Raw genomic sequence first — 15,821 nt, forward strand, 5'->3', positions numbered from 1 at the left:
AAAAGAAAAGGTCGAGCAGCGCCGCCTGCAAATTTCAACTAGCGGGTGCACGGGCCAAGCCCGGGTCCTGAATTGTGGCAAGATGATTAGTCATGTCGGTCACCGGCAAATATTTAAACCTTATTATATATATCGCCACTTTGACGCTTTGGGACTTTATGCATTTGTGTGTGCATAACTACGGCATATGTACTCCGTATATATCTACATCGCTCGGTCCCTCTAGACGCTTCCCATAGACTCCCAGAGCTCCCACGGTCGAGAGCACAAGAATCCTCTGTACAAGGAACAAACTTTGCGCAACACTTGCGTAGCTGACACTACCGGTGATTGACGCCTCCCCAACCCATTCTTGCTGATGACCCCCCACCCCGGGTTACTGCAGATAGTCGCCGTTCGTCTCCTTGTGGATCACGTCAAAAAGCGGTTTTGCGCTGAAATACCCCGCAAACGGTGTTCCAACTGACTTATACGTGAACGCGGCGTCCTCGTCGGGAATCTTGATTGTCTCTCCTCCTTTTCCGATGGCAGCGGCGTCGGCCATCAATTGAGCATGACAACACTTTTCCAGGCTGACAAACCAGAATACGGCCTCTTCGATAGTCTTCCCCACCGTGAGAAGCCCATGGTTTTGAAGAAGAGCCGCCTTTTTATTTCCCAAGGCGGACGCGATATTCTTCCCTTCTTCTGCAGCTAGGACAATCCCGTTGAATTGTTTGTAGACGGCAAGGTCCTGGTGTCAGGAGTTAGTCTCGTCACAGAGCTTGGACTTCAATCGGAATTCATGGTCTAATCTCACATTGTAAAAAGCGCAAGAGTCTTGTGTTATGATGTCCAGTGGCTTCCCAAGGGCACAGAATGAGCGACCGTAGATACTATGGCTATGAGCCGCACACATAACATCGGGTCGCGCTGTGTGGATGGCGGAATGAATTGCATACGCGGCGGTGTTCAGCAATCGGACCTCCCCACCGCCAATAACATTTCCCTCATGATCAACATGGATCAAATCGGATGCTTTGATAAGGGAGAATGCTACCCCGAACGGGTTAACCCAGAATGTAGTCGTGTCAACAGGGTCTCTGATTGTGATATGGCCTGCCACTCCTTCGTCGTAACCGTTCTTGCCGAAGATCCGGAATGCGGCGGCCAGTCTTCCTTTGAGATACTCCCGCTCTTTATATTTATCTTCGAAGGCTGGCGGCTTCGGGAACGCCTTGAATTCCGGTTTTCCCGAGGTTATGGTGAGATTGTCTCTGGCTGCACTAGCCGGCTTTGTGGCCGTTTGGGTTTCTGTAGCTGTAGCTGTCGAGGACATTTTCACGAGAAACAACGGGCCAAATAGGTTGGCGATAGATATCTCAGTTAAGACCTTTCCACCAAAAGAAAATCTTTGGTCCCGGAGGGGCAGCTGGTAGCTTCTTTATAGTCTTTGTCCACGAAACCTGCAAATCGTGGGGTGGCCTCCCTGACATTGCGGGGAAGGGCGCGCGTAGTTTCCACCACCGAGGCTTCTAGCCGGTTTCGAAAGACATCATCGGAAATTGAAAGCTGAACAAAGGAGATGATTGGCCCAATATCGTCAATCAGATCTGGAATTCCGTGCTGCAACACTGATGTGGTGACAAAGGCCCAAAAGGGATCCGCCGGCGAGTTTGGTTGCATTGGCGGAAGTGTTGTGAATTCGGCGTGGGCTTGATAACACCAAACACCGGATTTGTTCCGCGATCCTGAAGCGCCGACGAGGGGGAGTTGAATGCGAGCCTGTTTTTGGGGTCGACTTCCAGAGTATGTACAGTACATTTATTCCACTCCTCCAAATTAAGTATTCAAGGGTAGAATCCGAAAATTATAACTCATCCTTTCGATAACTTCATACTAAGCATAGCTTTTTCTCGAAGCTGCTTATTTAGTTCCAGGAAGGACAGCAGTGGGGTCACTCGTCTCATGGGCGAACCAACTACTCCGTAGTTATCACTGAATCACGAAATTGATAGATACTGCTCTGGAGAGAATCAGGGCTGTGCTGGGGATGAATACCAATCTCGCTCTTCACTTCTCGGACGACATGCATGCAGATTTACCCGACTGCAAAAAGGGGAATTCATGCTTATTTTAGATTTCGGGGGCGTTGCTAGCTGGTTCAATAATATTGTGCTCTGCCAGAGTTCTTCGTACATATGGTTCTCGTGTGCAGATTAAGGCCCCCAGGTCTTTTAAACTAGCCTTAAATCTCCACTCTTTCAAAATTGGTGGACTTCCCCAAAATGATGGACCGTTATCACCAGAACATCCTCGTCCTTGCATGGGGGCATAATAGTCTCAAATTTATTAATATGCATGAGGCTAGAGATTCAAGTTCCTCAAAAGAACTCGCGACTGGCACCAACCTCTTCATTAAACAGAGCAAAATTAAACGAAAGTAATTATAGATCTGGTATCATGCACAAATCGAGACACACAAAAAAAGTGTCTAAGAACCCAAAAGAAACTTCACTTTAAGACGGACCGCTTTGGGTGATCCATGTAGCTCGTTTGATCTATGGTCAGAGCCGTTTCAATCCCTAGCAACGGACCATTTTTCAGACCAAGCCATCGATGGAGGCTCCGCCGCAGGCGTGAGGCCCTAAGAGTATACCATTCCCTGTGGCGGCTGATAACCCGACGATTCTATTCTTGCAACAGCTTCCTTTTCCTCTTGCAACAAGCCACAGCAAGGGCAGCAGCACGATGCAAAGAAATCCATAAAAGTAGAACCGTTGATGCCGTACTGATCTCTCATTCTGCCTCGTTGCAGGCCCTGTAGGATACAGGAACAGCCGACCATGGAAAGACAGCACCATCCGCAGCACTAAATTCGTGTCTGTTTAGCAACTAGATTAATGGATCACGGCAGAGCGTTCGTCAGACATACCATGCCATTGAAACTTGAAGGCTTCTCAGCCGGGTTTTGCAAGCGAGATTGAGTTCGACCGAAGAGACAGCATGGAAGCAGACAGGCGCACAAGCCTACCGAAACAAACGGTTAGGAGGTTCAGGAAATTAGGAATGCGGCAAATCGCCTAGTGATGAGAACGAACATTTATCAACAGGCGAGCAGCAAGCCCAGAATGAATGAGACCACTCGGAGCTCGAAGCCGCAGCGGGGACACCAGGTGCTTTGTCTGCCATTGTGATCGTGGAAATGTTTCGCCTTTGACAAACAGTGTGGGGGTTCGATGTCGTTAACCGCCTGCAACTTTTTGGTATGCTTCAACCCTGAGAGTGACGGAGGAAAGACGAGGTGGAAGTATGGCGACTGGGGCGGGCCAGCTGGTACTTTTGTACCCGTCACACTGCATGGTAAACTTCCAAGCTGATAGCCATCTAGGATCGGCTGCTTAGAGCTGAGTAGCAACTCCGTATTACGGCCGCCAACGGGCAAGGGTCGTGCTTCAACAGCCTTCCTTTTTAGTTTGGAAATTGAAATTCTTGCTTCGCTGGGCTTGAGTCTAATCCGACAATCGCTTTGGCGATTGGTGTCCTCCGTACATTGTCTCACCCTAAACAGGCTTTTTCCACCAATATGTGCTTCATGCATCCCCCACAGTTAGTCCTTATTTGATGTAAGCCAGCGCCAATCATTGCGGAATGTGATACGGGGGTGGACGCGTTCGAGTTGTCGACCCAGCTGAGGCTCAATCCCAACATCGCGAGGATGGTTCCGTAGCTTGGGTCCTTGGCTCACCGAAAATACAGCGGCCAACCTTAATTTTGCGCTCCTGGCTCGTTTCTAAGTGGGCCTCGAAGCCGGGTGCCATGTCATCTTGCACCTCAAGGTCCGATGTGCTATCTGAGGCGCCCCTGAACGCGAGTCTCTTCTCGTCTTGGCAAGGCGGCTCATGTAAATCGAGTGATTAAGTTTACGCAATATCGTTATTCCATTCCGAAAGCCCGAGTCATATAATTGGTCATCTCAAACACTTGCGAACTTTTGGCGATGGGCACAGGCGGGCGGCATTGCGGCAATCGGGATGGGAGTTTTTCCGAACATTTCTGCTGATAAGGTCTGAAAAACCCCCCCGCCGAGATGGAGAGGATTTCAAATTGACTCAATCATCATGGGGAGACGTAGCAAAAAGGTAAATTCTTTCTTAATGTCTTTTGCGAACTTTCCAGTTCTTGAATATAGCTGACGTATCGCATTGTTTGCAAGTTTGGTGGTGGTGGTAAGCGCGGAACCCGTCCGACAAATTATGCCGCTATAGAAAAGAGCAACGAGAAATTTGAGAGCTATTACAATGGCCTCAAAGTTGTCCCTGAGGATGAAAAAGAGCAGTTCTGGGAAGCGTTGCGACGCGACCTTCCCAACAGTTTTCGATTTACCGGCTCACGAAAGTATGCTCCACACCCTTCTCTAGTTGGTGTTCTGCTTTAACATTTCTGCTTTCTCTTGATAGACACGCTCTCGCAGTCCAAGAACGCCTCAAGGACTTTTACATTCCCAACATTACCTCAATTCGATATGAAGGCGAACTTGTCGAGCCACCCAAGCCTGTTCCGTGGTATCCAGACCAGTTGGCCTGGTCCATGACGACTCCGAAGCAGGTAGTCAGGCGCTTCCCTCCATTTGCATCTTTTCACAAATTCCTTGTTTCAGAAACAGAAGTTGGAAACATTAGCCGCCAAGAAGTTGTCAGCATGATTCCCCCATTATTGCTGGATGTGCGACCCGGAATGGTTGTCCTGGACATGTGTGCAGCTCCGGGAAGCAAATCCGCGCAGCTGATGGAGATGATCCATGCGGGCGAGGAGGAACAGATGAAAAGCATGACTGATAGGCTTGAGAATAAGGATGCTCAGGTGGCTCGTCAGCAAGGCAGAGTGGAGATTGCTGACCTACTGAACGGGGAAGCCGAATTGGACGGCTTCGAAGATGATGGAAGGTCAACCGGGTTACTGATTGCCAACGATAGCGACTATAAACGTGCCCACATGTTAATTCATCAGATGAAGCGACTTAATTCCCCTAATTTATTGGTCACTAATCATGATGCTACCATGTATCCGTCAATCAGATTGCCTTCCCTCCCTGTCGCGGACGGAAAGCGCTCACCGAACCGGTACTTAAAATTCGATCGGATCCTCGCTGATGTGCCTTGTTCGGGTGACGGCACGGCTAGAAAGAATGTTAACGTCTGGAAGGATTGGAATCCAGCTAACGGCATCGGTTTACATCCAACCCAGGCCAGAATCCTTGTTCGTGCCCTGCAAATGCTCAAACCTGGGGGTCGTGTGGTGTACTCCACCTGCAGCATGAACCCAATCGAAAACGAAGCTGTGATTGCAAGTGCAATCGACCGGTGTGGAGGACCTGAAAAGGTCGAGATTGTTGATTGCAGCAACGAGTTGCAAGGTTTACGGAGGTCTCCTGGGCTTACATCCTGGACGGTAATGGATAAGCAAGGCAGGATCTGGAACACCTGGCAAGACGTCGAAAAGGGAGCGGATGGCGGAGATGAGACGCTCAAAAGAATTGTCGAAGGAATGTTTCCACCGTCTGAGCAAAGTGAGGCAGCCAATCTCTCACGTTGCATGCGCGTGTATCCTCATCAGCAAGATACAGGCGGGTTTTTCATCACCGTCTTGGAGAAGAAGGGAGAGATCAGGGCGAAACCAGAGAACTCAAAAATGAATGCGCTGAAGCCTGTAGGGGGTGAAACCGGTGACTCTCATAGCACACATATTCCAATGGCAACTGAAAATGCCCTAGCTTTTCCTGACACCACTGAAAATGTTGGCAATACCGATCCAAACGCCTCAGCCCAGAGTGCGCTGTCTCCAGCTAAAAGAAACTCCGATCACCTTGACGAGGAGCCCGAAACGAAACGCGCTAAAGTGTCGGATGAGGCTTGTGCTGAAGCTAGTAGTCTCACAACCGGCGCCGTGGCGCCGGCATCCAAACCTGAAACCGCTCTCTCGCGGCCGATAAAACAGAAATCGGGACAACAATTTGAGGAGCCCTTTAAGTATCTAGATTCTCAACTCAAAGAGTTTGACACAATCTTCAAGTTCTATGATCTATCTCCCCAGTTCCCGAAGGACAGGTTCATGGTACGGAACGCCGATGGACGTCCTCACAAAACTATTTACTACACTACGGCTTTGGCTCGGGACATCCTAACCGAAAACGAAGGCACCGGAATGAAGTTTGTCCACTGTGGTGTGAAAATGTTCGTGAAACAAGACGTGCAACGCCCGGATGTTTGTCCCTGGAGAATTCAAAAAGATGGTCTTACACTTCTTGAGCCTTGGATTGGTACGGGCCGCACAGTTAAGATCTACAAAAAGACAACATTGCGCAAGCTGCTGGTTGAAATGTTCCCCAAAGTTAATGATGGTGGTTGGAAAGAGTTGGGTGAGCTTGGCGAGTGGGCAAGGGACGTTGATATGGGATGTTGTGTCCTAAAACTCATCCCCACTAACGAGGAAGATGGATTCCAGTAAGTTTTATAAAAGCAACATGAGACTGCTTGGTTCAGACTAACATTCGCGACAGTGAGCACATGGTTTTGCCATTATGGAGGAGTCTTTACTCGTTGAACTTGATGCTACCCAAGGAAGAGCGTCGCGCTATGCTTCTGCGTCTGTTTAATGACGAAACTCCTTTGGTCAACACGACCCACAAACGGGATGCAGCCACCGCTAAGAAGGAAGAGGAAAGTCTTGAGACGTCGCAGGCATTGGGTGAAGACGGTCGGGAGAGCGAGGATGTTATCAAACAAGAGGCCATTTTATAATGGGGCAAGAGCGACAGAATGTGCCGAATGCAAAGGAGACCTGCCAGGCTGTTGAAGGGGGATGCTGTTTAAATGAATGGGAGGCCGTTGGAAAGCTGCGTGATCTGTGTTGCATATTGTAGAATATTAGAGCATGTACGGTACTTTGGAGTCAGTCTCCTTCTGGATAAAGAATTCTTTTTGAACATTTCAGATCACTGGAGTCTCACCTCCATAGCCTGATTGATGGGTTCCTGAGCTCCATTCGCCAACCTGGCCCAAATCAAGCTTACAGTGCCCCACCCGCGAGGCTTGGCAGGGCGGGAAGTCCCCAGCCACCGTCTCACGGATTACATGTAGAGCATTCCCCGCCATCCCAATTAAAATGCACGTCACAACCGGCGTCGTCTCGTCTCAGTGGAAAACCTTCGGAGCGCTGCCAAAACGCAGGACGGAGGGTTTCGCGTATGATAGTCAACTTAGTTAGATGTCGAGTTGGACTTCTGAGTTTTCTTGTACCTTTCCTCCATTTTTTTGAGGATACATCAGAGAATGCTTCGACATTGACGTGCTACGGTTCGCTCTCGCAATCGAACTCGCTTTTCTTTTTAAGTGTTGCCGAATCCTGTCCTCGACGACCATTTTTCTACAACTCGATTGGAAAAGTTCACTTTGCTACATTGTGTTTGTCAATTTGCCAACTATCCTTGCCCAGCCTCTCTTCTTGATCAACCCATATTCGCTCCAATGCCCCCCAAACCCAGTCTCATCACTTCAGGTCCTCCAAAAGTCGATGCTTTCCGTTCAATAACGGGTAAAAATGGCCTCAAACACCATGGCGGAGCGGTGTCCATGTTTACCAAGATTCGATCGGAGGCAAGCCCGGATAATGGGCTTGCTTTGACATTAAGGCGGCGAACCACTATGATATCCATTCCCAACACATACACAGGCCCGCATCCATCTTCGGGGATTGTTATAGGCGCCCTGATCGGCGCGGTGGGAAGCTTCGTTTTGATCTTAGGCATTCTTCTTTTTTCGTTAAACCGCAGAAGGATTAGCGAATCGGAGTCTGTAGTGACATCCGAAGCCACTCGATCGCGGCACTCGAATGCGCGCTCCTATCGACGAAGGACACCAGAGATTGTTGAGCCACGGGAGAGTGTAACCGCTTCGATGACGGAGGAGGATTACATTGATGTGTACGAGGAGGACGATTCGTTTGTTGATTCGCCTAGAAGAGATCGATATACAAGCCGCTGGAGATCTGTGGATCCAGGGGAATATGGTCGTGGCCGCAGGCATATGAGGTAGCCCTGCGGCTGAAATTCCGTTAGGATGGTTTATTTCCCTGCCGGATCGTAGGAGCATCCCACCCCTTGGCACCAAAGATGCCCTATCAAATTTGCCTGCTGCACGCCCAATCGATTTGCCACGTCACCGGCGCCACGGCTTCATTGTGGATTTATAGGAAATTGTTTTATGGAATGCGCAAGAAGGCATAAGCATGCGAATGCCCCGCTCTTATCTTGATCCATTTTTTATTCGAGTTCATCAAAAATGCTCCCAACAATGTGAAATATGGAAGCGGATCCCAACAACCTCTCGATCGATGCGGTGCGGGATTCAATCTCTAGATATATGGTCAAGCGGATTGAGAGAATCTTACTTAGATTACCGAAGTAGGTGATTATTTTGAAACTATGGAGCTCCCAACACTATTAAAGGCATCACTAACGTCGATGGCTCTTCAGCAGGTCTTCCACTGTTCCTATATTAGCTAGAGCTGAGGGCCAGAAGGTATCGCCGGTATCGGAGAAAAGCATGATACCTCGTTGTATCCCCCCTCAAGAAACAAATTCTCGGACGGCTCCCAGATAATCTACGATATAAAGTCAATTCGGTTTGGTAGTACTCTCTATGCAGAATCCGTTCGCCAACATTCTCCAGCCAAGTAGCCCCGCTGCTCGATTACCTGATGAACAACGGGGTTCCAGCGTTGACATTATGTCCAACCTGCGCTAAAGAGAAGCGCAAAGGGGAATGAAATTTCATAGAAAAAGACCTTATAAAAGTACTTTAGTTGACAGTTAGCCGAATAGAAGAGACCACGCTTAGAATGTCCTACTTGCGAACTGGCTCTTGCTTTTTTATAATCCCCCGCCCCAAAATAAAAAGAGGTCTCCTTGCCGGCCCATCCTCCGCCAACTTCAACTTCTCGTCTCCCTTTAGCCACACAGTCTCATTGAATCCACGCATGTTTGCCAAATGATAGTTCCATCTTGCGGTGGTCGTCGAGCTAAATAATCATCCTTCCCCGACTTTTTACTGCTTCAAAGATTCCGCCTCTACCATCAAGACATTGCTGGCCGGCGGTTGGGTCCTTGAAGAGCTTGTAACTAATGCAGCCAAGTAGGAAGCCAGTATCCCGGACGGCTTGGTATCAAATTCCGTAATAGAATGCCTTCAATGCTTGCACTTCCCATTGAATAGTTTTCCAAAAAGGGGGTCTCTTCCGTGCCCACATTGAAGGATGTAAATCCAATGATCAATATTTCTCCGTAAGCACAGCGTTTAATTACTGTGCTGCGTCCGTTTAAGTTAGTAATTCCGGAGTACGGGAATATTCAGCTCCTATATTTAATTTGAATATGTAATTTCTCAGTTCTTTTCACACAGTCCGGCTCAGAGTTAGATTCAAGCTGGTTTACATCACCCTGTAGGAGAAAGATGCATACGGAGTAGAGGTCACCTCGATAGAGTTGTAATTTTGAATAGAGCGGTATTCATCGCCGGCGGTGCCTGTCCCATTTTCCGGCTAATTCTTGGTTCTAGGCCCTTCCGCTTCAGGGTCAAGATAGACCTGGACCTTGAGTATATTTAAGCAGCTAATCACTCGCCAAAGGTTGCGAGATGTTCCACAGCCGCCAAAAAAGGGAATTATCTAGCCACATAAGATAAACGCCGTCGAATATCTGTTAGAAAACTTTGAAGGATGCTATCCCGCAACCTTTGGATGGCATATAGGTACCATCATCAGTATCCATATCGAAGTTCCAAGGGGATAGACAGCGGCGCTTGATTTCCATTTTCCGGAAACTAGGTGTTGGACAGGCACTATAGCTTGGGAATCAGAAAACGCCTCTCTAAAGACCCCAAGAATGGCCCGCCTTGCCGACGTTGCATGCTAGCGAGCTTTTGAATTCTTGAAGAAACTCGGGTGTTGGACTTCGTGAGTGTTGCCCTTGGGAGAGAAGAAAAGTAGAGTCGGGATCCCATTCAACACGGGAGTTGAGTTGGAACCACTTTCAGGTTCCAACCTTGGAATTGGAAGGTTCCAAGCGGATCGGTCCGGGACGGAAAATCAAATTAGCCGGGTACAGTTGGCTGCCCCTGGTTCGAATGGGGATATGAATGTCGGGAGCTTCCAAGCTTGCGCGCAATCACCATCCACGAGAGACCAATTTCACAAATGAGAGTTCCTCCAGTGTTAAAAGCGATGCCTAGTAACTAACCCCCGCTAATTAAGGTAGCGAGTGGCTGAAGGTCACGATTTCTCCGAAGCCAGAGCCAAGCGGCGGCAGGCAATGAACTCAGCAAGCCGTTGCCAGCAGAGATGTTTTTTGCTTCTCAACACATATTCCCAAATTAACGGTCAGATTCTTGCCGAGGCCATTGAGCTTAAGTCTTGAGCCTAAACCAAAAAGGATTCAAAACCGGGCATTCCGGTCAAATGAGCGCTCAATAGCGATGCGCCGACCTCTGAGGGAAATATTTCGAAGTTCTAATGAACGGAGTTTGTATTGGGGGAACTGAACCGGAGGAATGTTACAAGGACTAACCATCCTTCCTACTGAGAAAGACAGCCAAAGCTTACGACTCGATGGTGTCGAGGCGCACTTAAAGAGAATGTCTCTATTACGCTCCCGGACTTAGTATTCGATGTGGGCCGGGCCTTTTGAAGCGCGCAAAACAACTTGCCAGACACGATGGCCGAATCTTTGCGATCTTAAAAATGTATGTCTACGGCCATTATAATGTGTCAATAGCACTTTACTAAGCTTATTTACGTTTCTTCTGACCATACTCCTTGAGAATTGTTTTTGAGCTGGATAAAGAAACGCCGGACTTCGTCACATAATACCGAATCCATGAACAATCGATCCATCAAAGATCAGCTATCTAGTAGTGGGACTTATAGTCATAATTTCGAGCAAAATCTCACTGATCATGGCATATACCAAGATGGGTATGAACACTCAGATAGGAGCATTCCAGACCTATCAGGAAATTGGACCGAGATTCATGAGAGCCTAAGACACGCTTCACCCTCTCCCGCAAAATAGACGGTCAGGAACTCCAGGAATCAATGCATACATCAATGCATGCGTCAATGCATGCGTCACCACAGAAAAGAAAAGTATAATTATTGAGATCTTAGAAGACGGAAGTGATGATACAACCGTTGGTGGGGATTACGTATTTTGCCATTTTTATGGCCTGAGACTCTGATTCAATGCGCAAGACAGACACGATAACCCTCTTGAAGAATAAACTGAGAGGGGAAAGTGACAATAAAGTTGAAGTTATACCACTTGCAATCATCCAGGCAGCATCATATATATTGCAAAGAAATTGCAGTGTTCAGTGCAGCTGTATCTTAAAGTTCCAGAGGAGTGATGGGAGACACAAATGTCTTCAACTTGAACAATCCTTGAAGGGGGCGCCTTCGTCACGATCAAGAGGCCACAAACTCTGTTATTACCACATGGCAAATACATGCGGGAAGCAAAGGACATCAGCAGCCGACATATTGTCCATCTCATAGATTCTCCCAATGGGGATTGTCTTCGATAGCTTTTCCTGGGTTAAGTTTCATTGTTCATTGTGAGTATCAGTTAGGCTGTAATTTATTGTATAACGACGGGCCAGTTGGACAATTCAATGGGGGTTGACGTTGGTCACAAGGTTTTATGCCTGCCAGCATTTTTTTTGTTAACCCCCCGTGGCAAGTGGAAGCTTGGAGGAAATACTGAAACCTCCTGGGCGGAGAAGATGGTGCCAATTTTGCAACCTTTTATTGGCCCAATATCAGTTGTATGTTATCCATGACTCGAAAATGCTAATATGGGCAGAACTCCGGAGTAGAATTCAATTGAATGGAATCTCTTATGCTTAATATTCTAATTTGTGAAGAAGGGAGGATTTTGGTTTGTTGCAACTTGCCGCCATCTTTTCTGCTGGTATGATTAAAATTTATCTTTACTCCAAAAATTCTCTCCTTCTTGGAAGTTTTGGATTTTCCTTGGAACATTCCGGAGTACAGAGAATCTTGGTCTCAAAAATTAATTGCAAGAGAGCCGAGCCCTGGTTTAACTAGCTTGGTTACTGTAGTTACTCAGCCACTGCCCTATCGCCAGTGACGCCGTGGCTGTAATATTAAGTTGGTGCTGACGAGTGCTGATCAATTCGCCCCATACAAAAGCCCAGACACCAGCGACTCGAGTCATCGAACCGAATCAGCAGCCGTGCAAGTCTTCAATCCCGCAACGGAGACATTTCGTCAAAACTAGAGGCACCTGGTTCTCTCGAACCTGCTTTGCGCTTACTGCACATAGAAATTCTATCATTATCTTTCCTGGTACTCCGTAAACCCGCCGGGAACCACTTCTGGAGCTTAGTTACTAGCCCGAATAGCATCAACCACAATGGCGGACAAACTTGTAACGATCCCCCTGCCCTATCAACTTTTCATCGCCTACCTGCTGCTAAATACTCCTATACTAACCTTTCCACTAGAGCTCTCCACCTCCAGCCTATCCTCCACCGGCCCATACGGGAAACTACCCGCCTCAAGGTGCTTCACAAGACTACTATGGCGGCCAGCAACCGCAATATCCTCCGCCACAGCAAGGCTACTATCCTCCTCCTCAGCAGGGCTATCCACAGCAAGGAATGTATTACGGGCCCCCTCAGCAAGGATACCCGCCGCCACAGGGACAGTATGTCGAAGATCGAAGAAAAGATATGGGAACTGGCATATGTGCTGGTATATTAGGTGCCTTGGCGTGCTGCTGCTGTCTCGATATCATCTTCTGAGTGCTCAGCATCGGGCAGACTTGGGAGCAGCTTGTGTGGGGACAGACCTTTACCTTTTCTCCTCTGTTTTTTCCCGGGCAGCCGGTGGTGTTTTGGTGGTTAGCTTCTCAAACTTCTAGCTTGTGCTCCATTATTCGCTGAGGGTTCTTGCTTTAGAGTATGTGCTATGAGTTTTTCTCTTGTTCACTGGAGATATTATTATCTGGTTTGGCTGTTTGGAAGTGCTTTACATTGAGCTTAGCATGCATTTTTTTGTCTCTGCAGGTCGTAGTGGGCAGATGTTTCTGTGAGATGGTTATCTGCTGTGTTCTTTGAATTGCACTGACTAGGTACTTCAATATAGATGAGACAATTCTCATCTAGACATGGATTCTTCCTAGACTTCCTTTACAGAGCTAATATTTTTGTTTTGCAAATGTCAGCATTTATTTTTTACTTTTATTTTTATTTTAATTTCTATTTTTTTTTTTTTTGTGCTATTTACCCCAAACTTCTCTTTTCCCATGCCAAAGCTCTAGTCTAATGGTTGTGGTTCTCATTCATGGGAAAATGTACCAGAGTGGTCCCCAAGAACAACCGGCCACAGATGTTGACTTATCATGTAAACAGAACCACCTTGCCATCATAAATACAGATTGTACGCCGTACACTGCTTGCTGACAGTGAAGCCATGTTGAAGTCTTTGTTATTCAAAGCACAACATTGCCATATATTGTATTGGCCTTGACTGAGAGTATTATGGTGAGGTGGTGCCACTTTGGTTCATAAACCTGGAGGATAAACAATCAATATCTGGTATATTTTGCAGTACTAGCTAGATACCAAACATCGCTTAGGTCATTTCCATCATTAAAGCAAAGAACAGGAAATAACAAAGGGGGTTAAATGTTAATAACACGGAAAAATTTGAAACAGCCCAGAGGAAAAAGCTGCTCTAGAGGGTGTGAACTAGGGTGGCCTAAAAATAATTAACAGAGAAGGCGAAAGTGGCCATATAATGAAAGGGATAGGAGAGTGATATGTAAGGGGGTAGTCATCAGTTCTGCGGTAAAGTTCTATCTTTAAAGAACATTTTTATCTGCTGGGCATGAAGCCCGGTGGATTGGGAGTGTCTAGTTTTTATATTCAATCTTAGCCTCCTTAAGTTCTTCGGCGACGTCGGCAACAGCATCGGTTTCTTGCTTGAGTTCAGCTTCAGCAGAGACATGGCCGTTGACACCTGCATTTTTGATGGCTTGCTTCTTCGCATGGTCAGTCGAACCGTTGACAGATGTCTCTTCTTCCTCGAGCTTGGCAAGCTCTTCCTTTGCCTTCTTTATGTTCTAATCGGCTGTAAGTATCTGGATTCCAAGAACTATTGAATGAAGACATGTGCTACATACCTCGTCAGTCTTGGCAGCTTGATTCTTCTTCCAATCGCGCAGTTTCTCGACAAGCTTTTCGATCACAGCTGGAACGTCGGACTGATTCATTGGGGGATCCACCTTGACGCGGGAAAATTCTTCGATGACGCCGAAACTAAGGTTAAATTGTGACTTAGTTTCGCTGGTCGCTGCTCCTTTCTTTCCCTTCTTATTCTTCTTTCCTCCACCACCAACGAAGTAGTCATCGTCACGGTCTTCTTTTCTCACGACGCGGACTCCTTTCATGTCGGCATCGTCAACTGTTCTGCCAATTTCAGCACGGAAGTTGCCAGACTGGGTCTTTTTATCCTCGGCCAAGCCAAGGGATGAAAGGTCGTAGTTGGGATCAAAGTGACGAATGAGGCCTTGAGCGGTGAGAATCTCGTCCGTGTAGGCTGGTCGGGAAGCTTCCTCCAACTTCTTATCGGCGATCTTCTTCTTTCTCTCCCGCTCATATTTCTCTCTTTCGGCTCTTTGGCGTTCCCTGCGGATTCGCTCTAACTCTTGCTCATACTCTCTGTAAGCTTTTCGAGCGGTGTAGTAAGTATCCTTGATCTCCCTCACTGAAGCACGAGCTTTTTGCACCTGGCCCTGGAGCTGGCTTCTTTCATCTCTAAGAGCTTTAATGTTTTTGAATACACCATCCTGTTCAGCTTTGATTTCGTCCAACTCTTTTTGAATGGCCGTATATTTGTCACTGAGAGCCCTTTGTTCGGGGTTATCAAGGCCCTTTTTCAAGGTAGTCAATTGAGATTTGAGATCATCAATATGCTTCTGGGTTTCTTCAAACCCGGAGAAACCCTTTCGTTGCTTCCGGAGGCTGGAAATTTCCGCAAGAGCCTTCTTTTCATCGACGAGCTTCATGGTACCAGAATCGACCTGTCTCTCGAGACGCTGGATTTCGCGGTCGATTTCTTCGACATTTTTGAAGCCCACTCGGCCTCGGGCAGCCTTTTGCTCGGCGATACGAGACTTGATTGAATTATCGAGGGCATTAATCTTCTCCTGCAAGCTGGCGCGAGATGCTTTGAACCCTTGCTGTTGTTGGCGGATGGATGCAAGTTGGGAGCGCAGTTCCTGCTGTTTCTTTGCAACTGGCGAGTCTTGGTTGCGCGGGGTTCCGAGATCGAGCTTTGACTTCACTGCCTCCTAAATATATGCAAATTACTCTGGTTAGCGACTATTTGAAACTAGATGTCACCGCCATGTGTAGATAGCGCTGAGACAATAATCAAACGCACCAATTTCTGCTGAACAGATGCAAGCTCTTTTTCAGCCTTTGCAAGATTTTCTTTGTAGGCTTCTTCATTTGGCCTCTCAGGTCTAGTTGTTGGCTTCTCTGGCTGCTGAACCTTTGGCTCAGCAGCCGGGGTTGGGTTAGCGACGACAGCAGCCATGTAGACGACGACTAATCAAAGGAAAAGCCCGGAGTGCGGCAGGATAACAATGAAATATATTTAATGCTCAACCAACAGGTAGATGTTAGAGTGATATCCACACCAGGTCAGCAATTGAACCACTTGGCCTGATTGTCAGCCAAGGTTGTGTTGTTCACAGTTTT

General features: G+C 47.5%; 8 protein-coding genes across 8 annotated transcripts; 5 read left to right on the forward strand and 3 right to left on the reverse strand.

The window, feature by feature from the left end:
- Nucleotides 1-144: 144 nt before the first annotated feature.
- On the reverse strand, nucleotides 145-1,643 carry CIMG_03341 (class II aldolase/adducin domain-containing protein). Its single transcript, XM_001243899.2, has 2 exons — nucleotides 800-1,643; nucleotides 145-733 (listed from the first exon to the last, which is right to left on the reverse strand). The coding sequence occupies exons 1-2, from the start codon at nucleotides 1,316-1,318 to the stop codon at nucleotides 377-379; spliced, it is 876 nt and encodes a 291-aa protein (XP_001243900.1). The 5' UTR covers nucleotides 1,319-1,643; the 3' UTR covers nucleotides 145-376.
- Nucleotides 1,644-2,242: 599 nt separating this feature from the next.
- Nucleotides 2,243-3,392, reverse strand: CIMG_03342 (uncharacterized protein). Its single transcript, XM_001243900.2, has 3 exons — nucleotides 3,081-3,392; nucleotides 2,915-3,009; nucleotides 2,243-2,851 (listed from the first exon to the last, which is right to left on the reverse strand). Exons 1-3 carry the CDS (start codon nucleotides 3,169-3,171, stop codon nucleotides 2,627-2,629), a joined length of 411 nt encoding a protein of 136 aa, XP_001243901.1. The 5' UTR covers nucleotides 3,172-3,392; the 3' UTR covers nucleotides 2,243-2,626.
- A 708-nt stretch (nucleotides 3,393-4,100) lies between these two features.
- Nucleotides 4,101-6,973, forward strand: CIMG_03343 (methyltransferase; the record flags this gene model as incomplete). Its single annotated transcript, XM_001243901.2, has 4 exons — nucleotides 4,101-4,121; nucleotides 4,196-4,377; nucleotides 4,440-6,482; nucleotides 6,539-6,973. The coding sequence occupies 4 exons, from the start codon at nucleotides 4,101-4,103 to the stop codon at nucleotides 6,777-6,779; spliced, it is 2,487 nt and encodes an 828-aa protein (XP_001243902.1). The 3' UTR covers nucleotides 6,780-6,973.
- Nucleotides 6,974-7,505: 532 nt separating this feature from the next.
- On the forward strand, nucleotides 7,506-8,072 carry CIMG_13702 (uncharacterized protein; the record flags this gene model as incomplete). The annotated part of the gene is made up of 1 exon (XM_001243902.2): nucleotides 7,506-8,072. The coding sequence occupies one exon, from the start codon at nucleotides 7,506-7,508 to the stop codon at nucleotides 8,070-8,072; it is 567 nt and encodes a 188-aa protein (XP_001243903.2).
- Nucleotides 8,073-8,339: 267 nt separating this feature from the next.
- On the forward strand, nucleotides 8,340-8,639 carry CIMG_03345 (uncharacterized protein; the record flags this gene model as incomplete). Its single annotated transcript, XM_001243903.2, has 2 exons — nucleotides 8,340-8,440; nucleotides 8,513-8,639. 2 exons carry the CDS (start codon nucleotides 8,340-8,342, stop codon nucleotides 8,637-8,639), a joined length of 228 nt encoding a protein of 75 aa, XP_001243904.2.
- Nucleotides 8,640-10,988: 2,349 nt separating this feature from the next.
- Nucleotides 10,989-11,270, forward strand: CIMG_03346 (uncharacterized protein; the record flags this gene model as incomplete). The annotated part of the gene is made up of 2 exons (XM_001243904.2): nucleotides 10,989-11,007; nucleotides 11,122-11,270. The coding sequence occupies 2 exons, from the start codon at nucleotides 10,989-10,991 to the stop codon at nucleotides 11,268-11,270; spliced, it is 168 nt and encodes a 55-aa protein (XP_001243905.2).
- Nucleotides 11,271-12,246: 976 nt separating this feature from the next.
- CIMG_03347 (uncharacterized protein) lies at nucleotides 12,247-13,506 on the forward strand. The gene is made up of 2 exons (XM_001243905.2): nucleotides 12,247-12,481; nucleotides 12,558-13,506. Exons 1-2 carry the CDS (start codon nucleotides 12,467-12,469, stop codon nucleotides 12,855-12,857), a joined length of 315 nt encoding a protein of 104 aa, XP_001243906.1. The 5' UTR covers nucleotides 12,247-12,466; the 3' UTR covers nucleotides 12,858-13,506.
- A 27-nt stretch (nucleotides 13,507-13,533) lies between these two features.
- Nucleotides 13,534-15,810, reverse strand: CIMG_03348 (nuclear segregation protein). The gene is made up of 3 exons (XM_001243906.2): nucleotides 15,502-15,810; nucleotides 14,240-15,409; nucleotides 13,534-14,179 (listed from the first exon to the last, which is right to left on the reverse strand). Exons 1-3 carry the CDS (start codon nucleotides 15,655-15,657, stop codon nucleotides 13,970-13,972), a joined length of 1,536 nt encoding a protein of 511 aa, XP_001243907.1. The 5' UTR covers nucleotides 15,658-15,810; the 3' UTR covers nucleotides 13,534-13,969.
- Between the last annotated feature and the right edge of the window lie 11 nt (nucleotides 15,811-15,821).

This window comes from Coccidioides immitis, assembly GCF_000149335.2.
Source record: "Coccidioides immitis RS genomic scaffold supercont3.6, whole genome shotgun sequence".
Lineage (NCBI taxonomy): Eukaryota > Fungi > Ascomycota > Eurotiomycetes > Onygenales > Onygenaceae > Coccidioides > Coccidioides immitis.

Bases quoted from the DNA above. Each gene is read 5' to 3' on its own strand.
- CIMG_03348 (XM_001243906.2), bottom strand. From the start codon at position 15,657: ATGGCTGCTGTCGTCGCTAACCCAACCCCGGCTGCTGAGCCAAAGGTT. The intron at 15,410-15,501 runs GTGCGTTTGATT...GCATATATTTAG, and splicing joins CATCTGTTCAGCAGAAATTG to GAGGCAGTGAAGTCAAAGCT. The intron at 14,180-14,239 runs GTATGTAGCACA...ACAGCCGATTAG, and splicing joins AAGCTGCCAAGACTGACGAG to AACATAAAGAAGGCAAAGGA.
- CIMG_03341 (XM_001243899.2), bottom strand. From the start codon at position 1,318: ATGTCCTCGACAGCTACAGCTACAGAAACCCAAACGGCCACAAAGCCG. The intron at 734-799 runs GTGAGATTAGAC...TCCTGACACCAG, and splicing joins ACTCTTGCGCTTTTTACAAT to GACCTTGCCGTCTACAAACA.
- CIMG_03342 (XM_001243900.2), bottom strand. From the start codon at position 3,171: ATGGCAGACAAAGCACCTGGTGTCCCCGCTGCGGCTTCGAGCTCCGAG. The intron at 3,010-3,080 runs GTTCGTTCTCAT...TTGTTTCGGTAG, and splicing joins CTGCTCGCCTGTTGATAAAT to GCTTGTGCGCCTGTCTGCTT. The intron at 2,852-2,914 runs GTATGTCTGACG...ACACGAATTTAG, and splicing joins CTTCAAGTTTCAATGGCATG to TGCTGCGGATGGTGCTGTCT.